The following is a 27550-nucleotide window of genomic DNA, read 5'->3' as shown; positions in this document are numbered from 1 at the left end:
GATACAGTTAGTAGTAGTAGGTTTCATTCTGTCCTATTCTTTCCTTTGGAGCTAAGAAGACACTACTGCACCACTGGTCAAAAAGAGTAGAAAAACCTCACTTGCTACATTTCTCTTCAATTCTTCAGATATTGATCACTTCCCACAAGGAATGACAGGACAGCAAGGGAAGGTATACTCAGGTTTCTGTATACAGACGGAGACAACGGAGGACCCAGACACACCACCATGGCTGCTGGCTCCACGACCACCTTCTGCTCTCATTGGAGTCAGTCTCACTACCTGGGGGTGCAGAGCCTGAGGAGTTTTTAAACTTGGAGCGGGGCTGGAAGTGAATTCCAACTTCAGGAAAAAAATGCACCCTAGAATTATGTCTTATACTTTAACGAGTTTTTCAAAATTCTAGAGGGGAGAAGGTTGGACTCCTGAGCTTGAGAAAAAGTCAAGACTTTCTGAATTCACGTTTGGACCTGCCTTAGTTGTCATTTGGACTTTAACTGAATCCATGACAGACGCACAATTATCATTACCATGAGTCAATCTGAAAAACAGTTAAATATTACAGTCAATTCTTGAATAGTCAAGCAAATGAAGGTCATCAGGAGCACAAATAATTTAAAAGTAGCACTTTATCCTGATATTTAACTGTAGCGTATTTACCTCATCCTAACGTAGACAATACATTCACTTCTCATGCATGTGTTGATGGCAGAGGAACTAAATTTGGGATCAAAATTTTGCCCTGATAGACCTTAAGTAATCATGAGGAGATGACAAGAAACATGAAACAATGAGGAGGAATCTATCAACTGGGAAATACCTCTGATTTAAGCCTTTCGATTTCTGTATCTTGATCTTCAAGTTGATGTCGGAGTTGGTTAGCTGCAATTTTTTCTGTCTCTACGATCTGAACTAGATGAATGTACTTCTGCATTAACACCTCCCTCTCAATCAAAATGTCTGCATAACTTAAGAGAAAATTACAGTTAGTCACTGAGATATTGTTCTACTACAGTTTCACACAGAACAGCATATATTACATTTATTTAAAAAGAAGCCATAAACATAGTTTGTTAGCTAACTCTACTTTATGTAAACATTAATGTTTGGCTTACATTTGGTATCCTTTAGCTATACAGAATTTGAATCATCATCATCTTATATAACCTCTAGAAGAGTTCATTTAACGATGGCTGCAACCCACAACTTTGTCATATAAATGAGAAAGATGCAAAGAAAATCTATTGTTTTATAAAGAAAATAATGGATCTCCTTTAACAAAAACTGAAGTCTTTGAATTGATGGCATATATTGAAACTCTTTTACTGGGTAAGGCACTAGCCAATCAGAACAGACCTGCTACGGAGCAGAATGAATGCAAGGACCGTCAGAACAGGCACTGGCTGGGAAGAACGATGATGACTGTACCAGTGACCACCAGCCCAGCCTGGCTCTCTTTAGAAGTATGAGACCATTGACTTCTCTCTTTCCAAAACCAACAGAGGCAAAGATTTCATTCTAAAAATAAGTGTAGATTATTGGGCCCTAAAATCATCAGCCTAACTTGTGTATACTTCTTTGGCCAAGTGTGAAAAAGTCAAAGTTCTCTCTTAGAGTTTTTTATTGATCTCTGTGGCACCTAGATTTTTGCTTCCAGATCTTCTTGCACTATTCAGGGTAGCAAAATGTATGTTCCTCCATTCACATAATCTTTCCCAAATGCTATGATGATAGTAATAAATAATAATAACTATTTATTGTGTAGGACGTACCACATATATTCTCATTCTCCCAGCAACTCCAAGAGATAGGCTTTATCACCCCAATTGTACAGAGAAAGAATCTGACCCTCACAGAGGTCACACAGCTAGTAGGTGGTAGGGCTGGGATTCAAATTGAGGTCTGTCTGACCCTAAGCCCATGTTCTTAACCACAAGCTAAACGGTCTCTCTAATGAGAAACAGCACACTGGATATAAAGAAGAATATTACAACAGACATGTTTTGAGATATCTGCCCACTTAAGATATCTTCTACCCACTTACCTCTTCTTTGAGAACTTGGGCTGTGGCAGCCATGTTTATAATATAAAATCTGCCCTCATGACCACACTTCACTGGTCTAAAAAAAGATAACTGGCCCAAGCTAAACAAACTGGATTCTTTCTCCTTGGAATCTCGGATTATGCCTCTGACTTATTTGCTTGAACTGAGATGATATGAACTTGGAAGCTGAGGTTACTACTGTTGGTTAGCTATATTTGGCCACACCCATGCCAAAGCAAAGTAAGTCTGCTGAGAGAGAAAAGAATAAGCAGATGTTCAGAAAAACAGAGACAAGAGAGATAGAAAGGTAATAACTTCCTGGGTTCCTTTTGGCTTCTAGTTTTTGGTTCCAGACCCTCATGATATCTGAATATAATATTCCCCTTGGGTTTGGTGAGATACTATTGCAGTTTCCACCTAATAATTTCTCTTTTTAACCTAAACTAGTTTGAAATATCTTTGTGTTACCTGGAACTAAAAGAGTCTTAAGACAGTTCCAAAATCACAATTTTAGTTCAATTATCTCACATTCTCAGCACTTACATCACGTGTGCCATTAGTGTTAGAAAAAAAATACATAGTGTCAGCAATATTTTTAATTCACTTGTTCTAAGAAATTACCCTAAGAGAGCAGAAAGAAAGGCTGTGTAAGTGTAAGTGGGAAGAGGGGGAAAGAAGAAAAAAAGGGCACAGTCTTCATAGAAATATGCTTTAGGGTACTTTCAAAGGAGAAAGTAATAACAGAGCATGAGAAAATTAGTTAATATAATGAAAATTCTGCCCTTTCTCATCAATTTTATTAGAAACATGCCAAATTTCTTACAAATATGTTAGATCAGTGTTAGGGAGCAAACGCGTATTTTGTTTTCTCCTATAAAAAGAAAAAGTCCAGACCAGGATGTGCAGCGGAATTCATGCAGAGTCATCACCGATATCTGCCTCCCTTCACTTCCAAGATCCCACTGAAATGCTAGGAAAATTGTTTTCTGTTTAAAGAATGAAACCATAACAGCATTATAAAACAGGAAAATATGCTGTCAACAGACCATAAGTTTTATGAAATTCCATAAAGAGAAAAACCAAGTAGAATCAGCGTGGTGGGAAAAGTAGAGCAAGGAAACCACACATGCAGACCCCTTGCAAAAGCATGGTTCCCACCAAGAATGGCCAGAGATGCTCCAAGCCAGAATCAACAAATACAAAGGACGGAAGGGGGTAAGGGAACGATCATCAGGGCCTTTCATTAAAAAGTGACTTCAGAACATCTAGAAGTTAGGTTCCTCCTCTTCCCATTCTCCAAGATAAAGAAATAAAAAGCACAACTGGCAGGAATGACATGCCCTCAAGTCACAGCCCAAGACCTGCTCTCTGTAGAAAGGGGGCCACCTTCCTGAAGAAGGCTCCTCATGGGGAGGCTAGACTCAGAGAGAACACAGCTTGGCTTTACACCACACATCCACTGTAGACAGAAGAGAGAACCAAAAAAGGAAAGGCACTGAAAAGGACTAGAAGTGAAATACACTGTATGAATTTTCTATTGTGCAACAAATTACCACAAACTTAGTGGTTTAAACAGCACATATGTATTATCTCAAAGTTTCCATGGGTCAGTTTAGCTGAATCCTCAGCTCAGAGTCTCATAAGGCTGCGATCAAGGTGTCAGCCCAGGTGCATTCTGTTCTGGAGGCCTGAATGAGAAAGAACCCACACCCATGTTCATGCAGGCTGTTGGAAAAAGTAATTTTCTTGCAGCTATACAACTCATGCAGTTTGCTTCTTCAAGGCGAGCAGGAGAGCATCTCTGACCTCAGGGAGGGCCTCCATCCCTCTTACATTTGATTAAGTCAGGCCCACGCAGGAAAATCTCCTTTTTAATTAATTAAAAAAGTCAACTGATTCAGGACCATAATTACATCTGCAAAACCCCTTTTCCGTTGCCATAGAATGTAACCTAATCAAGGGAGTGACTATCCCATCCTGTTTGCTATATTCTAGTAGCTGATAGCAAGTCACAGGGTCCACCCATGCACACTACAGGGAATAGAACCATACAAAGGGGAGTCCCAGCCAACCTTCCTGCTGTCTGCCCACATACCTGAAAAGGAAGCCTACACAAGTGGCAGAGACCCTACATTCACAGTCACAATGTAAACCCGGGCCAGCTACCTGTAATAACCCTCAAGATCCTTCATTTATAAACAAAGATCACTAGACACTTGAGAAAACCAATACCAAAGAGAAAGTAGTAGGCAGCATGTAAGATGACCCCTAGTGGTCCCTGCCTTCTGGTATTCATGCTCTTATGGAACCCCTTCCTCTTGAGTGTGAGCTGGACCTAAATGACTTACTTCTAAGGAACAGAATATGGCAAAAGTGATGGGATGGCACTTCAAGATCAGTTTACAAGGAGACTCTGGATTCCATCTTACTGGCCTTCTCTTGCTGTGTTGCCGGTTTGTGCTGGAAGCCAGTGCCATGTTGTGAGCTGTTGCACGGAGAGGCCCACATAGATGGAAACTGAGGGAGGCCCCCAGCTAACAGGTGATGAGAAACTGAGGTTTCAGTGCAACAACTGGTAAGGAAGTGAATCTAGCCAACAATCACGTGAGCGAACTTGGAAGCAGATCCTTTCCCTTCTGAGCCTTCAGATGAGACTGCAGACCTGGACGACACCTTGACTGTTGGCTTGTGACCTTAGGGCAGAGGCACCCAGCTAACTTGTGCCTGGATTCCCAACCCACAGACACTCTGGGGGACAATACATTGTTTATTGTTTTAGGAATTATGGAGTAAATTGTCAAGCAGCAAGAGTTAATAAATATAGCCTCAGATGAACAAACAGAAAAGATACTAGAGAAACAAGGCTAATTCAGGTAACAGAGGTTTATTATCTTCAGAGAGATACAGAAGGATAGTAGAGTCACAAGGCACAAAGGGGCTGCCATGGAAAAGAAGTAATCAGATAACAGGAAGAGTTCTTGGAAACAAAAACAATTATTAAAATTTTACAGGTCAATGAATGTGTTAACCAATGGCTGAAAACTAAGCTGGGTGGTTGCAGAGAAAAAGAACACTGAACAAAAATATAAAGAGATAAGAAATAAGAAAGACAACTGAGCAGCATGGAGTACATATCCAAGAGGTCTAAAAACTATCTTATGGAAGTTCCAGAAAGAAAAAAACAAAAACAGAGACTGTGATGGGGAAGAAATAATCAAGAAATCAAAGAAGACTTCCTCAAACTGTATAGGGTACAGTTTAAATAGAAAGGCTAATCCTAGATCAGCTCAGTGCTTTGTGACCACCTAGAGGGGTGGGACAGGGAGGGTGGGAGGGAGGGAGACACAAGAGGCAAGAGATATGGGGATATATGTATATGTATAACTGATTCACTTTGTTATAAAGCAGAAACTAACACACCATTGCAAAGCAATTATACTTCAATAAAGATATTAAAAAAAAAAGGCTAATCCAAATTCCAGAGAGAATAAATGAAAAAATTTAACACCCTGACACACCCTAGTAAAATATCAGATCTCTAAGGATAGAGAAAATGCATAAAAGCTTCCAAAGAGAAACCACAGGTTAGCTAAAGAAAGCAGCGAGTATCAAGATGATACACTTCTCATCAGTAACCTCGGATGCTAGATCAAAATAGAGAACTGAAGGAAGATTATTTTGAACCTAAATTCCTACAGCCAGGCAACAAGTCAATCAATCAAGTGCCAGTTCAAGATAGAAAGAGTTTAGTAATGACCACGCTTACTACAGGAGAAAAATTATGAGGTTTTCCAACCAAACAAAACAGAAAACAAAGGCAAAATATGACATGGAATGCAAGAATACAAACCTTTGATGAAGTAAAGGACACTAGAAAGAAATCAGAAGTAAATGCATGCAAGATGCTCCTTCAAGGAGCAAATATACAATTGCATATGATTATATTTCATTCTCTGTGGAATCAAACATCAGCCGTGATAGTTGGTACGTAATATTTGTAAAACCATGATGTAAATACCCCTCACTGTTTTTTAATTTTCAGAATCAACAGAGGCTTAATTAAATTTAGAGAACAGAAGGTAAATGTTTAAAAGTTTATAAACAGAGAATAAATAATAGTGAAAGTAATAAAACCTCAGGGTTAGAAAAGAGAAAAGAACAATAAAAACACATTAAATGCCTTAATTTATGTACCTCATAGCAGAGAGTTAATACATACTGCCCAAAGCTGATAAATTAATAGAGGTTTAATGATATTATTTTAAGATAAAAAGTCAACCATTGTAAGAGCCAAAAGTAAGTAAGTAACAAAAACAGAGGGGACAGAGGGAGGAGAGGTAAGAGATATTGAAAGAGTGTTAAATTCTTCATCTTTATAGCAGGGTGCCAATAATACTGCCTAAAATTACTGAGTCAAGAAATAGACAAAAGGACTTTATAGAATATAATATATGAATGACTAATAAATACAGAAAAAAATCCTACTTAATCAATGTAGTAAAAATTGTTTATCAAATTTATCAAGAGTTTTAGAAAACAGTGCTACTCGGTGCCAGTAAAGACACGGTAAAATGGGTATTCTCCACTGGAGTGAGCCATTCCAGAAGACAATGTCACAATATGTGTCAGGATAGGTTAAAAAGGTCATACATATCCTTGGTCACAGTAATTTCACTTCTAATAATCTAACCCAAGAAAAATAAAGACTTGCAAAAAATGTACAAAGAAACAAGATGTTCATTCATTAAAATCTACGAAAATGGAAACAATCTAAATACATGTGTATATAATGTGGAAGTGATTCAAAAAGCCATAGCACGTCTACACAATGGAATGATACAAGCCATTTAAAATCATATTTTAAAGAATAGTGAACATAATGGAACATACCCAAGACTTACTAATAAATGAACAACAACAATAACAAAAACCCCAGATTAAAATAAATATGATTTGTGCAAGCACATGCATACATGTTCAGCAGAGAGAGAAAGTTATGTATATCACAGCTACAAGGGGTTGGGAAGTAGGGGAGAGAAAGAGGGAAAGATAGATACTCCAAACACAAAAAGGAGTTTTCTCTGGTTGCAGCAATTATGGGTCATTTTTAATCACTTCTTCTGTGCTTTTCTGTATTTTTCCAACATCTCTATAATACTAAGTGGGACCCCACACACACACGCACAAGTCCTAATGGCTGATATTTACTCTGTGAGGTGGGATTATGTGATGTTAATTTCCTTCTTTATAAGTTTCTGTGACTCGAAATTCATTCTTTCATTCAGTATTTATTGACTGTTATGTAACCAGAAACTGTTCAAAGCACTGGATACAGGAATAAACAAAGTAGGAAAAAAAAAATCTGTGCCCTGGTGGAGTATATACTGTACTGCGGAGCAAAAGACAATAAAATAAATAAGAAAAATATATAGTATGTTACCTGGTGATGGTTACCTTAAAGGAAAAAATGGAGGAGTAGGAAAGAAAGTGGGAGAGATGGGGTTACAATTTTAACCAGGGTGTGAGAGAGGGTCTCTTTAACCAAGAGACCTTCAACCAGGGTCTCACTGAGAAGCCAGCACTGGAGTAACAACCTGAGGAGTAAGCCTTGTGGCCAGCTGGGGGAAGAGACTTCCAAGTAGAGGAAAGAGCAAGTGCAAAAGCCCTCTGGTGGGAGTGGGTCTGGCCTGTGTGGGGAATGGCAAAGTGGCCGGTTTACTGGGGGAAGTACGTGAGAGGCAGAAGAGGGAACAGGATTCTGATGCATGTAGATCAATATAGAGTCTCAGGTTTTTACCCTGCATGAGATGCTGAGCTTTAATCAGAGGTGTGGCAAATTCGACTTTTAATAGGATCACACTGGCTGCTGTGGTAGGAAAGGACAGAGGTGAGGGGTGGAGTACAAGGGGAGAAAGGGAGACCAGTTGGAAGTTCCACAATAAGTCAGGAAAAAAAATTAGAGATTAGTCCAGCATCTAGCATGGGGCCTGCCACAAAATAGTCATTCAAATGAAGTCACTGTCAAATGAAAAAAAAGTCATCTAATGTGATTTATTTTGCATGGTTTATTCTTCTTCACAAAATACTTTTCATTTCTCAAAATTTTCAAGTCATTCAAAGTATTTCATTTGGTCTCCATAGCTTACTGCTCTTACTGGGATATCCTCCCACCTTAAAATCATAAAGCTTTCTCTTTTTTTTAGCTTTTTATTTTATACTGGAGTATAGTTGATTAACAATGTTCTGATAATTTCAGGTGTACAGCAAAGTGATTCAGTTATACATATACATGTACCTATTTTTTTTTTCAAATTCTTTTCCCATTTAGGTTGTTACATAATATTGAGCAGAGTTCCCTGTGTTATACAGTAGGTCCTTGTTGGTTATGCATTTTAAATACAGCAGTGTGTACATGTCAGTCCCAAACTCCCTAACTATCACTTCCCTCCACCCTTCCCCCCCGGGGAATTAAGTTCTCTAAGTCTGTGAGTCTGTTGCTGTTTTGTAAATAAGTTCATTAGAATCATTTCTTTTTAGATTCCCCATATAAGCAATATACGATATTTCGCTGTCTGACTTCACTCGGTATGACAATCTCTAGGTCCAACCATGTTGCTGCAAATGGCATTATTTCATTCTTTTTTTTTTTAATTTAAAAAAATTTTTAAATTAAAGAATTTTTTTTTATTTTTGGCTGTGTTGGGTCTTCACTGCTGCACGTAAGCTTTCTCTAGTTGCGGTTGAGCAGGGGCTGCTCTTCGTTGCGGTGCGCAGGCTTCTCATTGTGGTGGCTTCTCTTGTGGAGCACAGGCTCTAGCCACACGGGCTTCAGTACTTGCAGCACACGGGCTCAGTAGTTGTGGCTGGCGGGCTCTAGAGCGCAGGCTCAGTAGTTGTGGCACATGGGCTGGTTCCCCCGCAGCGTGTGGGATCTTCCCGGACCAGCGCTTGAACCTGTGTCCCCTGCATTGGCAGGTGGATTCTTAACCACTGCGCCACCAGGGAAGCCCTATTTCATTCTTTTTAATGGCTGAGTGATATTCCATTGTATATATGTACCGAATCTTCTTTATCCATTCCTCTGTCGATGGACATTTAGGTTGCTTCCATGTCTTGGCTATTGTAAACAGTGCTTCAATGAACATTGGGGTGCATGTATCCTTTTGGACCGTGTTTTTCTTCGGATATATGCCCAGGAGTGGGATTGAAGGATCATACGGTAGTTCTATTTTTAGTTTTTTAAGGAACCTCCATACTGTTCTCTGTAGTGGCTGTGACAGTTTACATTCCCACCAACAGAGTAGGAGGGTTCCCTTCTCTCCATACCCTCTCCAGCATTTGCTGTTTGTGGATTTTTTGATGATAGCCATTTTAACTGGTGTGAGGTGATATCTCATTGTAGTTTTGATTTGCATTTCTCTAATGTCTAGTGATGTTGAACATCTTTTCACATGCCTCTTGGCCATCTGTATGTTTTCTTTGGAGGAATGTCTATTTAGGTCTTCTGCCCATTATTTGATTGGGTTGTTAAAGCTTTCTTTATGTATCCCACTAGTAAATAAAAGTCTACTCCAGACTGTGTCCAATCAACTGAAAACGCATGCATGGCTTCCCTTCAGTGTAAGAATTTTCAATGCACTGCTATTTCTATTCTACTATATTTCCAATATATGTATTGTCTGATTAAGTTTTCCAGTTACTAGACAATGCTCAAGTTTAAGAGTTTTTTTAATCAAAACTACAATGAGATATCATCTCACACCAGTCAGAATGGCCATCATCAAAAAATCTAGAAACAATAAATGCTGGAGAGGGTGTGGAGAAAAGGGAACACTCCTGCACTGCTGGTGGGAATGTGAATTGGTTCAGCCACTATGGAGAACAGGATGGAGGTTCCTTAAAAAACTACAAATAGAACTACCATATGACCCAGCAATCCCACTACTGGGCATATACCCTGAGAAAACCATAATTCAAAAAGAGTCATGTACCAAAATGTTCACTGCAGCTCTATTTACAATAGCCCGGAGATGGAAACAACCTAAGTGCCCATCATCGGATGAATGGATAAAGAAGATGTGGCACATATATACAATGGAACATTACTCAGCCATAAAAAGAAACGAAATTGAGCTATTTGTAATGAGATGGATAGACCTAGAGTCTGTCATACAGAGTGAAGTAAGTCAGAAAGAGAAAGACAAATACCGTATGCTAACACATATATATGGAATTTAAGAAAAAAAATGTCATGAAGAACCTAGGGGTAAGACAGGAATAAAGACACAGACCTACTGGAGAACGGACTTGAGGATATGGGGAGGGGGAAGGGTGAGCTGTGACAGGGCGAGAGAGAGTCATGGACATATATACACTAACAAACGTAGTAAGGTAGATAGCTAGTGGGAAGTAGCCGCATGGCACAGGGATATCGGCTCGGTGCTTTGTGACCGCCTCGAGGGGTGGGATAGGGAGGGTGGGAGGGAGGGAGACGCAAGAGGGAAGAGATATGGGAACATGTATATGTATAACTGATTCACTTTGTTATAAAGCAGAAACTAACACACCATTGTAAAGCAATTATACTCCAATAAAGATGTTAAAAAAAAAAGACATAAGGTAAACATTCACCAAGTTTAAGAGTGTTTGCCTAATCTATTCATTACTTCTGTTTCGTTTTATTTATTTATTTATTTTTGTTATTCAGTTTAACTTCCCTCAAGAAAAAATGGTTTCTCACTGCAAAGGGGAATAATAAAATTAAGCCATATAAATCAACATGATGGAAGTCAAACTAATCTGTTGAGCATCAACAGATGGCACATATACGGGAGTAAAATATTCTTGTATAATATTTATAACCAAAACCAAACCACCACTACTACACACAGGAGGAAGGAAATATTCCGGTAGAATTCTGAAAAGTCCAGAGAAGAGGCACAGTATAAAATCATAGCCCTTAATTATTTGTATAGAAGGGAAAAAACTGTTATCAGCTTAGCAAGGAATTGTTACTTGGGCCAGAACTTTATCCTAGTTATTTTGATTGAAGACATATTTGCTAATGAGAGACACATGACTAATATGCTAGATAATTATAATTAGCATATATATCCAGAATATCAGAGAGAGAGAACTATAGTTAAAACCCAAGCTGGAAAAGTCATACAACGGGTAACTGAAGAAACACTCCCACCAGCTCCAGGATTATGCTCAATGTTATTGAGAATACTTTGGAATCGGCATTCCTCATAGTAGGGGCATCGTGGTGTCTTTGGGAATTGGGGAAATCCAGTCCAGGATGACAGAAGTGCAGTTCTTATGTAAGCAATGTTTGAGCGTGAACAGCAGGGCCCTTATCTAAGCAAGAACAGGCCTCCAGGCATCATTCACGGCCGCTTTAACATCGCTACCCTCCATTTTTCTGGCTCCCAAATTCTCTTACATCAATAGGTCCACTCCACTGTAATCAATATTTTTCATGTTTCACATCAGTGTTAGAGGTTCTAACACTAATTCACTCCCACAAATCTCTTCTCTTTCTACAAAGTTATATAAGGAAAGAAAAGCTTTGGAAAGTCATTGTTGACCCAGGTGACACAGCTTCGGTGGGGTAGGGACAGAAACCCACTGGCAAGGGCGGAAAAGAGGAGGAGCTGCATACAGAGGAAGAACAACAAAACCATTTCTCCAAGAAGCCTGGCTCTGCTTTCGAGAGAGGTCAGCAGCTAGAAGAGGATTCAGGGCCAAGGGAGGGGTTTTTTGGTTTGTTTTAAGGTGGGAGAGATTTAAGGAAAATCAAAGAACACAAGAAAAATGTCAAAGTGAGCGGGACAGGGGGAGAGAGGAGGCTCAGGTAAATAGACTGGAACTATACGAGAGAAATGGAATAATTAACGGAGCAAGAAAATCAGACGGAAGAGGCTAAAGGAGGAGCTCTCCATTGAACCAGAGATGTTCCCCTGGGGCGGACCCCTGCAGTGGGTGAGCCCAGGTGCACATGGGGACAGAATGCCTGCTTTGTGAGTGGAGACACGAGGTCGCACTGCAGTGTAAGCTGATGGTTAAGGAAGGAGACAAGATGAGCATCTGAAGCAAAAATACCGTAAGGAACAGGAAAGATAACTGACAGGTAGAAGTATTAACAAAGGGCTGCAAATAAGACAATCCAAGCCCAACTTTTCTCTAGAAAACAAGTCCTACCACCCAACCAAGTAAATCTTTCACAGTCCACAAACACTACCCCTTTTCTTGTGTGTTGTACTGTTCAAACTCTAAGGGAAAAAATGCCAAAGTCTCTTTCCTAGGGCAAATCTGGACAGAAGTTCATAGTAAAGAAATCCAATATCTCAAAAAAACAAAGTCCACATTTTCAGCTTTTTTAATAGCGATAGTTTTACTGTTACCAGAAGAATACAAAATATGGCCTTGGGATTGCTTTGGGCTATAACATCTCCACCCATTTCTGATTTTCTAGTCCTGTGGTTTTGCTATGAAACATAAAGCGTTTCAGCTTTTCTATGTAATCACTCTTCTGATTTGTGAGGGATTTTTCCATGCACATTCTACAAAGCGCTGATTTTATGGGGATGATAGGATACACACAGTGTATCCCTCAGTGTTGGACAGATTTTGTATTATATACTTTGCTCTAAATTAAGCCTCTATCCAAGTAAAAAGAATGAGGTTACAAGCATTAGGTGTTTGGGACAATTACCATGGTGTGTGTGTGTGTGTGTGTGTGTGTGTGTGTGTGTGTGTGTGTGTGTGTGTGTGTGTGTGTGTGTGTGTGTGTGTGTGTCAGAGGGAGGGGTGAAGAGATTGAGAGAGAAAGAAGGGGCAAAATGGACAACAGGTCACCTGAGGCACGTGTAATCAAAAGGACTATAGATAAAAACAGACCCAAGAGGCTGGATTAGCGCTTTCTTTAGTGGACAAGAGGACAAGCCTTAATTGAAAATCTTAACTGGAGGATTAAGTCTCTCTGCTCATCAAGTTCAGAACTGACAGGGTGAAGGAAAGGGCTACGTCAAGCCCTAGCCAAACTAAATGCAACATGAGCTTTATGGAATGGAGGCATATGCCCGATTCCTTTCTCTCTTGCAAATATGCTCCCCATGAAGGAAACCCTAAGAGCCACCTGCCACAGGCACACACCAAAGGGAGGAGAGAGCATTGAGGGAGGGCTCTGAGTTTCAGTTGGAAAGCAGGCAAAACATCTCAAACACTGAGAGCATGAGGCATAGCTCTGCAGGTGAGCAAAGCCACATACACCCCATGGTGTGCAACACCAGGCACCCCATTCCCCATGACTCCAATGTTTCACAAGCCCTCCCCTGACCTCAGTCTTGGTAGAAACCCCGAGCCAGCTCTCCCCTCAGGACACACCTGACTTCTCTAGCAGCCCCTGATACTCATTCTCCCATACCTGACATACCAAGGGGCAAGAAGACCCATCAGTATTGCACAGTCCCCCATTGCCCCTTCCAGGCAGTCATACCCTCCAATTCCCTGCAGAAGCCCTTCCTGGCCAGGGCTCGTCGCCCTGCCTCACAGACCTGCTCTCATTCATCACATGTCCTCCCAGGGAGTGACACCATCCAAGCTAGGGACCTGAGAGACATGTTAGACACCACCCTGGTCTAATATGGCCCACATCCAGGTGGTCACAAGGTCCTTTGAAGTCTACCCCCTACAACTCTGGAATACTTTCCACCTACCTCTCTTCCCAACTGTCACAGACCAGGTCCTTCAGGTCTTATGCTTAGGCCAGAATGGGAAGATCCTTGGTACCTCTTGTACATCTGGATCCTCTTCCAGGCCATGTCTACCTTCTAACTTCCAAGGCTTCGTTTGATCAGGGCTCCAGAAGACAAAACGTGGGTATAAGAGCTGTGGACATTGTCTTGTCAGCCAATGAGCCCTAAAGACCCACAATCAACTGGGTCAGTGTTTTTGACTGTCCTAATGTCTACAACTAAATCAACCATGATGGACAGATATGGCAAGAGAACAAAGAAATATCAGGCTACTGGAAATGTCCAAAGTTCCATACCCAACCAGCAAACCACTTATAGAACAAGCACGGACTTCATTACTATTAAAATACTCTGGCCTCACCTCATCCCGACAAAAGCAACACTGAGCCTTGCGAGCAGCTTCCCATGAACCGGTCGGTGCCAGTAATACACGATGAAATGATACTTTAAATGTGCCAGTTTCTAGAAATATAATATCAACCAACTTTGAGCAAAACTGGAGAAAAAGCTTCCTAGACCAGGTCAAATCTTCAAAATAAGAATGTTAATTTCCAAAAAGATGTTTTCCTGGGCCAGATCTAAGGAAGAAAACATGCAATTTGACATGCCAGGAAATGACTTAAAGGTCCTCTGAAGGCAAAGAGGGGCAAGTTAATTCGGCTCTGAGGTACAAAAGCCAGCCTCAAGAATGTGATTTTCATGGCACCAAAGAAAGAACATCCAGTCCAGTACTGAGAAACACCTCAGGAAAAGAGCAGTGACCGAGAGGATTCTGAGCAGTCCCTGTTTCTACGTAGGATCTGCAGCTCAGAAAAGAACTAGCCTCAGGCTAAAACAGTCATCAGTTCATCAAAAGTTCAGACTTAAAAAGAGGGATCAATAAACCTGTAATTATTGAGCATTTTCTACTCAAAAGGCAGTAATACCAAAGTAATGCCATCAGACTGTCCTCTAAAGGTAAAATGTTCAGTCAACCAACCAGTTGTTTAATTAGCACAATGCCAAGCAAAAACGGTTGACAAATCCTTTCTCTGAATGAGCTTCATTAACTTTCTGGCTCTGCTAATATATGAACAAAATCAGGATGAATTTCACAGACCAACAAGTTTATACCGAAAACTTGACTCAATGAAACATAAATGAAAAAGTTATTATCTTCTGTGATTTAGAAAACAAAAATTTAAGAAGCATCTCAATGTAATAAGTCAAATATAAGAACTCAGGTATAAGGCAGTCAAATTAAAAGGAAGTCATCAAATAACCCAGTCCTGGACCTCAAGATAAAGGAAGAGCAATTCTAATGTACCAAAAGTCAGGACCTCAAGAAAAAAGATCAATTATTAACCAAATCTTCAAATCTAAAAGAGAAGAGAATTTTTACCATTCAATTACCTAAACCACTAAAGTGGTTTCTAAAACATTTGTTTCCTGACAAGATCATGTGAGCCCTGGATTGATCAGTCAACACCAAATTGCTACTGACCTACTTCCACATATATGACAAAGTTTTCTTGGTATACCAAAAAAAACCCTTACTTGAAATTTTACCATTTTAAAGTAATTCATACTCTATTTGGTTCACCACAATATTTGCTTGGCAACTACAAAGGCATTTAGGCTACTAATGGTACTTGGCTCTTCTGGAAAGAAAAAAAAATGGGCAAATACACGTGTTTTAAATTATTTACTTCATTTTAACTCCCAGGTAAAAAGGAACAGAAGTGGTCACAACGATTGTGTCTGGAAATGACCCAAGGGCTCTACGTGGCCAACTTGATACTTCTTTCACCTTTGAAGACCTGACTTTTCTTTCTACAGTGAGTCAGTCTGCATTAGTCCTAAGTCTGAGCAAAACTCTCAGACAGAGACACTGAGAGTGAAGACAGCTGAACGGTGTGCCTGGATCATGACGGTGACAAGCTGCACAGGGGCCCACCTTGGAGAGCAGCATTTGGTCGCCGACCCTGTGCATCTCAGAGAAATATTTTGCAGGGGAGGAAAGAAAAGGAACTGAAATCTTTTGCGAATAACACCTACTCTCAACCCTGACCTGACATTAATCCATTTTCGTCTTTGAATTAGAGGAAGAGAAAAAGAAACAGAAGAGGGAAAGATGGAAGAGAAGAAGAGATAATAATGAAGAACGTTACAATACAGAACACTGGTTAAAGGTTCTGGAGTCAGAGACCTCAGTTTGATCCCAGTCCTGCCATTTAACAACTTTGTGTTAGACTTGGCCACTCTGCTTAAGCATCATGAATCTTCGTTTTCTCATCTGTAAAACGGAATTAATAATACCCTACTGGGTAGTTGTGAGGAATAAAAAAAGAAAGATAAGTATGTAAAGCATTTAGCATCTGCTTGCCACAGAGCAAGGTGGTCAATATACAGTAGCTGAAGAAAGAAGAGGGGAGAGGATAGGAGGGGAGAGGAAAAAAGTCTCCAGGGCTCAAAGAACAGCCTAAACTCGGGACACCTTACGTGCTTTATAATCGATCTGAAAACATTTCCTAATGACTACATAATTAGCACTGTGCTTCACTCAGCAATGAATGTGTCCTCACCCTCCTCCTCTCATGGTACATACAGTCCAGCCCAGGAAACAGAAATCACACACATGAAATATGTAAAAATTAACCTACGTTGTACTAAGTTGTTAAATATTCCACATGTAGTAAAGCAAGCGCTGAGGCCACTTGGAGCGGGGGGCCAGTGAGCACTGGCTTGCGGGGGGCAAGTGTCCGGGAGTGGGTGTCAGAGACAGACGTGAATAGACCTATAGGAGAAGGTGGGGGAGGCATGTCTGGCAAAGAAAAAGCCTAAGTTTTGCCACTGAAACACTGAGGATGCGAGAAGAGTCATGGAGTGAGGAGAGCCTGGGTTAGGGCAGGGACAGGCAAAAAGCAGCAAGTTTGGGAGCCATTCAAAGCAAAAATGGACAGGACTTCGGAACTGAATATGAAAAATAAAAAGGAGGGGTCTGCCTGCATCTCTTTTGGATTCTTCATTCTCGTTTGAGGCCAAGAGTGCTTATTTCCACCTTCCTGGTATTTTTTAGGAGGAAGACAAAGCACACTCTTCTCTTTGCCTAGATGGCGGTTGGCGTCCCCTTTCTCGATAACCAGGCTGCACAGGGCAAGGTTTACAAATGCAGGCTCAGCTGAGTCCGTATCCCAGCTCCGCCACTCACTAGCTGTGTGGTCTCAGGCAAGCAAGCTAAGCTCCCAGGCCTCAGTTTCCTTATCTGTGAAAGAGAGGGTAATTCTGATACATCTCTCACAGACTGTTGAGAGTATAAGTGAATCAAAACATTTAACATTTTCATCCTCATTTGTCAGAGGATAAAGCTGAGGCACAGGGCTTCCCTGGTGGCGCAGTGGTTGAGAGTCCGCCTGCCGATGCAGGGGACACGGGTTCATGCCCCGGTCCGGGAAGATCCCACATGCCGCGGAGCGGCTGGGCCCGTGGGCCATGGCCGCTGAGCCTGCCCGTCCGGAGCCTGTTGCTCCGCAACGAGAGAGGCCGCAACAGTGAGAGGCCCGCGTACCGCCAAAAAAAACAACATTTAACAAATTCCTTAATTCAGGAAAACTTAGAACAGTGCCTGGCACAGAGGCACAAATCCTATGTTCAGCAATTATCATTATTATTGTTTTATCTTTTACCTTAATCTTTAGCCAGAATATATCCACAGGAAGTGCAAAGAATCATCTCACACATGACTAAGGAGGAGGAACCAAGGGGAAACCCATCTTGGAATTGCAAGTTCATCCAAAACTACCGCTGATGGTGAAACCCCCAGGCAAGACTCAGACAATCCAGTGTCACATAGAGGATTTGCGCCCATACCTGGCTTGGTGAATGGCCTCCATCCACTCTTTACCGTCCTGCTCCTCCTCACAGCGCAGCTCTAGTGGTTTCTGACCTTCGTGGCCAAAAAGAACAGTAAAGTAATACTGGAAAGAAAAACAAACAAAGTTATGTTTTATTTTTCAGGCATAATAGCATAACAACATGATATTTCCCTACAAAGGCTATATGTTTACAAAATGCATCAGCATTACGTAAATCATATTTCAAAGTGTAATGACACTCCCAGCCCACTTGGCAATGACTTTCTACCTAGAAGATACCATAGGATGCATCTTAACACCCCTCAGTAAGATTCAACTCACAATATCTCAGATACAGAAAAGGTATTTGATAAAATTCTACACAAACACACGATTAGAATTCTTTGCAAACTCCAAAGTGAAATTTCTGAACCTGATAAAGGATATCAAGCAGAAACTTACTACAAACATTTTAGCTAATGGTGAACTATTACAAGTAACCCTTCTAAAATCAAAAATAAGAAAAAATGGCGATTATCACCACTTGTATTTACCAATTCTGTCTGGAGGGCAGCATAGAAAAATAAAGGAAAAAAGAAATGGAAAACAAGGGGGAAAAATCATTTTGCACAGATGATGTGTCTACATTAAAAATTCACTGAAAAACTATTAAATAAGAACATCCCTCAAAATTGTTGAATATAAAATCAATACACGAAAATTTATTGCACTTTGATACAATATCAACAAATAGGAAACAATTTTGAAAACACAGCATTTGCAATAGCAAAGAAATATAAATGACGAACCTAAGAAAATAAGTTTACCACCTCTAAAGAGTAAATTAATCTATAATTTCAATGTATTCTAATAAAATTACCAATAGGTTTTCTTTGGGTGGAATTTGACAAAAGTGAATCTAGAATCTGAGCTAGGGACAGGAGAAGCTGTCGCTTTAAACCAGTCTATTTGAGGCTAGACATATTAATACCAAACTGAGACTGTCTGGGAAGGAAATATGACTGGGGAACTTTTGATTTTATGAGAATTATCAGCAAATACACTGGGCCTGCTCAAGACTTCATCCTGGGGCACAAAAAGGACCAGCCCCACATAGCTGCTCTGAGACAGAAAACCAAAGACAAAACCTGAGTTTTTTCTGTTGTCCCACCTTCCCATCCTACCCCCAAATTTCTCTTTATTCAGTGTGACTGTTACATACTCATTTTCTTCAAATGAATTAAAAACCTTCAGGACAAAAGCTTTTAGTCTATAAAAAACATTGAATCACTATGATATACACCAAAACTAACATAATATTGTAAATCAACTATAACTTCAATTAAAAAACCTTCAGGACAATAATCTTAGAGATAAATTCTTAAAGATCCTAGAATTTTTGGCACATTTTTACAAAAAAACTGGCTAAGAGACCTCGTGTTACTTGTGCATAAACCATCAGCCAACGGAGGACGTCTGTGAGATAATCCACTGCAACTCCCCAAGGACAGTCCTTAGCCCCGTAAATGACAAGCTGTCTTTAATTCTTAAACCTCTGGAACAGCCAGAGGACTAAATGCTATGAACTAGGGGGAAATAATCTGATGAAAAGGCCACTAAGAATGGGAAGAATTGACTGTAGCACTGTATTCAATAAAGCTCCATTTAAATTTGAGAGGAAAGGAGTCGAAACTCAACAAAATAACAGATCAGTGGCTTAAAGGGCAATCCTATAAGTGATGGCATTTCAGCAACAGCTGGTTACCAGCCAAAGGCCAGATGCCCCGTCCAGGAAGAGGAAACATTTAATGAACCTGATATTGAAAGGCTGCAACCAGCACCTCAACAGCAGCTGCTGCTCGGGAACCCAATTAAAAGCCACCTTTAAAAGACAGCAAGGTAATTATATTAGCAGAGTACATCCAAAGGTTAGACTACGTCTCAGGCGTGACAATGATGGAAAAAGTTTTGAGAAGTACAGGTTACGTTTCCAGGAGTTCAAATTCAGCTCAACCACAAATACTCAAACACTGCCTCTACATGTACCTGCAAATTATTCAACTTAAGCCATTCATCAAAAAGTTTTCTTTGTGTATTCTGGCCTCATTCTGATATGAACTCAGTATACCATGGATCTATGTGTCAGACCTGGGGCTTTAGGGGTCCCCTTGGCGATCAAAAGCATCAGCAGACACCCTTGATGGTACTCTGTGACCTCTGACCTGCCCCACTGCAGGAAACTAGAAGGGGAAGTTCCAAAGTACTGGGTCATCGTGAAGTGCAAGGAAGAATTAAAACAGTGATGACCTTGTTTATGTCTTTAAATTCAACATCTACAATGGCAGTGAGCTTCCCTTCTTTTTCTCCTTGGATAGGTTCACCTATTCCCAAATACATTTTTCCAGGCAGATGCTCTCCCAGTGCCCGCCCCCATATTTGTGCCATTAGCCAGCATTTCAATCAAGTCTAAACCTGAACTCACTCATTACCTTCCCTCCCTCCCTCCCACCTCCTAATGCTCCTCCTTGTACCTGCTGCCCTCGCAGCTATTCCTTCTCCACTTGTGTTTTCTCTGTCAAGTACGTCTTTGTCCAACAGTTGTCCCAGCTAGGAACCCCAAAGCCACCCTCAACTTCTCCCTCTTATCAGCCCCACATTGGGTGTCACCAATGCTCCCTCCTGAGACTCTCTTCTGGCTTTTATTATCCCTCACCTAGATTACTGTAACAGCTTTATCACAGATGAAAATGACAGATATGACAACTTTGAAATACTTTCCAACTGAGACTGCTTTATCTTATAGCTGGTCTCTCTCCTTTGTTACATCTCAGCTGCTATTACAGCCCAAAGTGGGAGGTTAATGGCCTCTCTGGAAGTAGGACTGGATGGCCTAGGGGAGGTCCCAGTGAGTTGTGAACACAAGAAGAAATGTGGAAGAGAAGTAGTGGTGGATGTGGGTAAGAAGGTGGAAGGCAGCAGAGACACATATGGTACAGCTTCTCCCCACTTGAGCCTAAAATCTCAGAGAAGGTTGAGGACCTAGAAGGGTTGATGACAAAGCCAAAAGCCAAGGAACTTCCATACCACTTTCCTTTTGGAACAACAGAGGATGTCATCTCACGTGATGTTCTCTTGCCCCACTCCCACCCTCATGACAACGTGGGGTGGTGACCCCATGGGTAATGACCGTATCATGTAAATCAGTAAAACTGTGTCACAGCGGTTAGGTAAAGACAGGGCCTAAGTTTTGAGTTTAGCTATCCAGAGCCCCCCGAGTATTCAAGTGGTGTGATGTCCCTGAGGGTACCATGGAGGGCTGTAGAGGGAAGGGGGCTATCAGACCTCACGGTGGGGGCGGTGGGCTATGCAGCCCCAGTAAGAGCCAAGGTGTGGCCGTGTAAGCAAAACGGACACCTGGACCCTGACTGACCTGAGAGAGCATGGACCGCAAGTTACAGCAGCCATACACTTTAGCAACAGATGACCAAGGCAGAGCCAGAACAACACCAGACCCCAGTCAGCACCAGCAAGGACCGCCCCCAACCTCTGATAAACACACACATACAACCTCAAGGGCATGGGACTCCCCACTTACTGAGACACCATCTTCGTGAGGCACAGAAGAGAGAATGCATTACTTTTTACATGATTGGAGCAGACTGAATTTACTACTCTCAGCTAAATGTAGGTTCTCTTTTCTCCACTTACTAAGTGGGGAAGGGGTCTTAAGGAGAAAGTCTGGTCAACTTTAAGGAAAAAAATGTTTTTGAACATCTAAGTGCAGTGAGGGTAACTCTACAACCCTGTCCGCAGTCTTATCCAGCTCCCTCCAGCCCAAATATGGTGGCCAGAGTTCTCTTCCTAAAAGATAAATCTGAGCTTTCGTATCCGCTTACAAACCCTCGCTGGTATTCTCAAACACCCACACCAACTGGCCCCATTCTCCATTTTTAACCTCATTTCCGCCTCTTTCCTACAAAGTACACCACACTCCAGCCAATCAACCCATCACTCCCCCAAGAAGACAGACAAGCTGTTTCCTCAGCCTCATGCTACTGACAGAGTATGGTCTCCAGAGTCACCAAACCTGGGTGCGAATCCTGAGCCCTCCAAGTGGTAACTCTGAGACCTTGGGCAGGTCATGCAACCTTTCTGAGACTGAGTTTCCCCTGGTCAATGAGAGGATAGAGAGGAAAGAGACCTTACAGGATTGATTAGCTGACATGCAGTGCCTGCACCCAGAAGGCACTTAACAAATTTTAATTCCCTTCCGTCTCAGTGCATCTCTGTCTTGACTTTCTTCATCTCCAGTCCCTTCTCCACCTACACACTCTTATTGAACTTTCGTGACTCATGTCACGAACCATCAATTCTGCTAAGAATCTTTCCCAGGCACCTTCTGGCAAAAAGGAGTCCCTCTCTCCTCTGGCAATAACCCCATGCACACTGTTCTCACATCACCTTAGAGTTGTCCATGCATGTGTCTCTCTTCCTTGCAGGACTTGTCCCTTTGTACCCTTGATCTTAGCACTGTGCTGGGCACACACAAATCCCTCAATAATGTTTGGTGAATAAATGATCATCAGTAAAGAAACATGAGGTATAGTTAACCTAATAAATTTGCTTCAAACAGCCACACATGACAATTTCATGACTATATAATCACATCCAGGTAGACATCCAGAGAAAAGATTCAGAAAGGCCCCGAAAGCTACCAAATACATACTTTTATAAGACAGAAAACAGAACATTATGATGTTCTTTACAACCCCCTAAACAAGCAATAAGAACAGATACTGTAGGTTGGCAGATTCACCAAAGGGTCTTACCTCTTGCCTACAATAACCATAAAATGCCAGAAAGACAGCATAATGAACAGATCTATGAAATATAAATGTTCAGGGTCTTATTGGTATCTATTGAAGCTTTATATGAATTTTCATTTTTCAATTGTCTGGTTTTTATTATAATGGGTTTGCTGCTGTTTATGCTATGTGTTTTTGCAGAAAGAACAAATGTAACCCAATATGAGAACACAAGCTCACTTAAAACTCTGGTCCTCAGGCTTCTGCAAGTTAACAAGTTTATAGCTAAAACAGTGGCGGTTGCTGGAGGATGGTATTATAGGACCACTTCCACATTCTACATTTCTGTATTGTTTGAATCATTTACCATAAAGACATAAAGCTATGTAGCCAACAAAAACATGCTCATTCCATTTTCAAATTGAGTCATTTATAATCAACACATATAACTATATAATCAGCGATAAAGATAGTATCCATTTTCAAAACTATGTCTAGGTCTTTATAATACTACTTATATACCCAGAAAAAGTAAATGATGTTGGTCAAATCAATGATGTTCAAAAGAAGATTAAAAACCACTGTGGGTTTTCTTAAAGTATTTGGCAGAAAAAATAATCTCTTTTAAAAAGAACTGCTGTGCCATATGTATTATTATTTTGATGGTACTTCAGGGTTTTAAATTATTACATATGTTGTTGACATTTTTCAGTTTCAGATTAAGAGAACTAAAACCAATGCTCTCTGCAGCCTTTGAGGCAGAAAATCCTCCTCGAATCCTCTTCCCACAGTTGGCTCCTGTCTGGGAGGGATGGGAGGCCCTACAGAACTTGCTATGGTCTCCTCTCCAGAGGCCACATTTCTGACCCTGCGAGTCAGACACTGGCTGGGATTAAAAAAAAAAGATGGATGCCTTCCAAATGTTCCCAGCTTGGTGACCTACACACATGGGGCTAATGATCATGAGAACAGAGCAGCCTGGAGTGGCAGTGCCTCTGGGACCACAGCATGGCTCTAAAGCCAGGAGGAGCTCTCAAACCCCACCGGGCCTTGGGGTCTGGCCTTCCTAGTCCCCAGGAATGTGAATAACGCTACTGAGTGGCCCTCTGCAGCCCGGAGCACATTCCTCCTGCAGCAGCCCCATGCGTTGCTATGACCATCCACGTCAGTCAGAAGGGAGACTCCAAGTGTCCGTGGATGTGGAGATGGATGAAAACCATGGACAGCACTTCTCCAGTCTAGGTGCATCTCCCAAGCAATAACAAACTCTGTGCTCATGTTAATCTTGCTATGATTGATTACCTCCTGCTCTTTCTCCCTTCTCCCCTTCTTCTTTCTGTAACTGCTTGTAGAGTGGAAGTGAAATGCATTTTAAACATTTGATACATTTGACGAAACTGAGCTTTATGGGCCCTTATACTAATTTTCACTCCTAGGGGTTTAACTTCACCCAAACTGATAACTATCTTTACCATTCACAGGAACTTCAATTAATGTTCCTAGTATGTGACTGGCCCTCTGTAAGAGAAAAGTATCCCACCCCTGAGCCCTAGAGGCAAAGACAGATCGCTCTAAATCTGATTTGCTGCCACTGACCTGGCAGTGTGTGAGAGAGAGATAAGAGAAGACAGACTGAAAATAACATTCAGGTGGGCATAAAAAAAGGGGAAATATGTCATGTTTTTTGATACCATCCCCTCCCCTCCTCCTCCTGGCATTCCTACTCTTTTGTATTTCCTGCCATTGAAATGTTACTTGCAAGGGACTTCTCTGCCCACTGCACCTGGTCACCACTGTGCCAGCTGATGGGGCACACACTGAAGAAGAAAAGCCTAAAGCATTATATCCTGGACCCAGCACCATTGGTCTCTGGAAGAGAAATCATTTCACTCTCCTGCCTCAGGGACTGTTTTTATATAGTGGGATCATTTCTTGACCACAACTCTATCTCATGGGTACTTTTAGCTCCAAAGATGACTCTGTGTAACTTAAAGGAGACCGTATTTTCCAACTACTTCACAGACTCCGTCTTTTCACATCATGGTTACACACTGAAGCTCATTCATTTTTTTTTAATTCATTGGTTTATCTGTTTATTTATTTGGTCCTCATTGCTGTGTGCAGGCTTTCTCTAGTTGTGGTGGTGCGCGGGCTTCTCATTGCGGTGGCCTCTACCGTTGTGGAGCACAGACTCTAGGCATGCAGGCTTCAGTAGTTGTGGCTCGCGGGCTCTAGAGCACAGGCTCAGTAGTTGTGGTGTGTGGACTTAGTCGCTCCGTGGCATGTGGGATCCTCCCGGGCCAGGGAGGCAGATTCTCAACCACTGGCAGGCAGATTCCCAACCACTGCGTTACCAAGTAAGTCCCTGAAGCTCATTCTTTATTGTTAAAACATATGTCAAATCTCCCAACTACTTCCTCCTACTACTTCAAATCTCCTCCTACTTCCTTCCTTTGTTCCTTCTTAAGAACAAAGACTTAAGGTGCTGAAGGCTTTCCCCCTCCCCACTGGTTCACTTTCTTTTCAACTCTGAGATTCAGAGGTCTTGCCATGGGCATGTTCACTTCAGTACAAGCCAACTTCACAGATTCATGTCGCACCTGAGCAAGCAGTGTGGTTCCACAGAAGGTGCCCGAGGCTAGTAGGAGGGACATCAGGATTCTGAGTGTGAACTCTGGCAAATTCCTCTCGTGCTGTTTGTTCTTGGGCGAAGTGAAGACAAGGCCACCTCTCCTACTAACCCCAAGGTGAAGATAAAATGCAATAACACACATCAAAGTGTCTTGAAAAGCATGAAGTGTGTCTTGTCATTCCTGTGGTGGTAGAACTGTCAGATCTCACCGGGAGAGCAGTCACCTCGAGTCTGCCTCGGACACCGCACTTATTCCAGCTCTGCAAAACTGGGTAATTCAAGTGTTCCTCCTGCCTTCTCCCCACTGCTTTCGTCAGATAATAGTGCATGGGGGAAAAAAACGATGTATTAAAATTATAAACCAGCACACTGGGTACCTGGTAATTAAGAAGAGATCATACTGTTTTTATTATGGTGGTTGTTGGTTGTTTTGTTCTTGTGGATTTTTTGTGTGTGTGTGGTTGTTTGACAGTCATGATGAAAAGATTTCTAATTTTCCCAAAGGCTTAGTGAAGAGCTGCATTTTGAATTTTCAATGACATGCAAGAATTTGCTAAATGATTTGTCCCAACAGAAGCCAACACACAGACTGTAAACTTGAAACTATGAATAGAGCAGAGTATTAACATGCATAAAATCCACACTATACTACAATATCAGCATTTAAGAACTGCCTCAGAATGTATTCTTCTATTAAACATATTTAAATGGACAGGAATTGAACTTAGAATCCAGCTTAAGGAGTAAGAGTTTGACTGCCTCCTACTGTGGTTTTCTACCACAACAGGAAAAATACATTGTGTCTGGCTTCCAAATTTCAGAGAGAAGTGAGGCAAATTAAACTGTGCCAAGGGGTCAGAAAGCCTGTCATTTTAAGAATGGCTAAAAGAACTTGATATATTTGGATGCACTTCAAATCTTTGAAAGATCATCATATAAAAATTGCAACAGAGAAACTTTCAGCAACCAAGGGATCTGAGCTCCCATAAATCACCAGTTATACTGAAATTTATGAAAAAGGAAGCATGATACATGGTGGCTTAAGTCATCATCCCTGACTCACAGGAAAAGGCAATGATTCCTCTTCATGTTTTGTTACATTCTCACTTAAGTGCATTTCTCTTATATTACCACTCCAGACAGGGACAGATGTTATTGACGAGAACATTTGATCTTTGTGACTGGCTTCACCCCATCCCCAGTCCTCCTGTTTACTTACTATCTTTAAAGAGAGACATCTAACTCATGTCTGCCTAGAGCCACCGACTGAGCACACTTGTGGATTCAGTCACCAATGTCACAGCCTTCTCCTACAGCAAGGCAGCTAAACGTTAGCACCATTCCAGTGTCCATTCTATCCTGGCCTCTCCTGAACTAGTGTGGAACTTCTAACTTCACATGAAACCTCCAAAACCTTTTTACTTCATGCCATCTTCATCACTTTCTCATTTCAACCATTGGTTTTACTTATTTCCCATTTGCCAACCATATTCTCATTTGTGTAAAAGTACGTACAGTGAAAATGTATGCTGTTAACACCTAGGTTAGTTAGTCCCACTTAGCAGAGAAGAGAATACTTCAACAAAGAGACTTGAGTAAGTGCTGGAGTTCCCCTGCTGCTGCAAGGAAATTTTTTGAGGTGCTCTGCCAAAGAGGGATAATGGTTATGCCGAAAAGTGGGCAGGGGAAATACGTCTGATGAGACCAACTTCAGATTTATCCTGTGTAGCTCCAGAAGGCGCAAACAGGAATAAAAGGTTAAAGTGAGAGATTTGGAAGACCTTTCTAAAAACGGGATGGGATACTGCTGCCAGCTGACCATATCTCAATGGTGTTTAGAAAGGGATTCCTGCCCTTGGAAAACAGAACCAGATGGCCTCTAATATCCCACAGTATCAAAATCCTCTAGTAGCTGTAACATACTCTAGAATTTTACCATTAAGGTATGCAATAGATGAGGCACATAAACAACGGTTAGACCACCGTTCTGATTTTGCTGTTCAATATCTCAGTTTTTATTGCATGGCAATTTACCAAAGTGGGAGTAAAAGGAAATACAGGTCTAAATAAAGAAATAATTAGTGCCTTTGAAGAGGTAAAGTCTTTTATGACATTGTGCCTGGTTTATATTGATAATCATCAGTTACACTTATCAGGTCAACTAAGAACCACTGTTGCACTGATGGTTTTTAGTCAGAAGCATTGGGTTCGTAACAATACAAAACTGACAGAAAGAGTCCTTTGAAATCTTATTTCATTTTTTACATTTTAAGTGCTAACTACTCAGCAATAATTATTAGCACTTTAATTCATTGAGCAAACCTCAAAGATGGAAGCCCTAATAATAATGATAATCAAATAACAATGATCAAATGCATAGCTCATGAATCAAAAACTGGATAATATAAAAAGATTAATTTAATTAATTAATTTAATTAGTTTATTTATTTAATAAATAAAGAAGTTTTCTAAATCAA

The 27550-nt window shown here is 41.1% G+C and overlaps 1 protein-coding gene across 2 annotated transcripts in view; it reads right to left on the bottom strand.

Annotated features, from left to right (window-relative positions):
• The window catches only part of RASGRF2 (Ras protein specific guanine nucleotide releasing factor 2), a 228502-nt gene that overhangs the window by 149280 nt on the left and 51672 nt on the right, over positions 1-27550 (bottom strand). For both annotated transcript variants that reach the window (XM_079918349.1, XM_079918350.1), the window contains exons 2-3: positions 17653-17759; positions 821-968 (exon numbers count right to left, since the gene is read on the bottom strand). In XM_079918349.1, coding sequence (XP_079774475.1) covers positions 821-968; positions 17653-17759 — 255 coding nt within the window. The remainder of the gene's footprint in view (positions 1-820; positions 969-17652; positions 17760-27550) is intronic.

This window comes from Stenella coeruleoalba, assembly GCF_951394435.1.
Source record: "Stenella coeruleoalba genome assembly, chromosome: 3".
Taxonomy (NCBI): Eukaryota; Metazoa; Chordata; class Mammalia; order Artiodactyla; family Delphinidae; genus Stenella; species Stenella coeruleoalba.
This window is presented reverse-complemented; position numbering and strand designations above follow the sequence as displayed.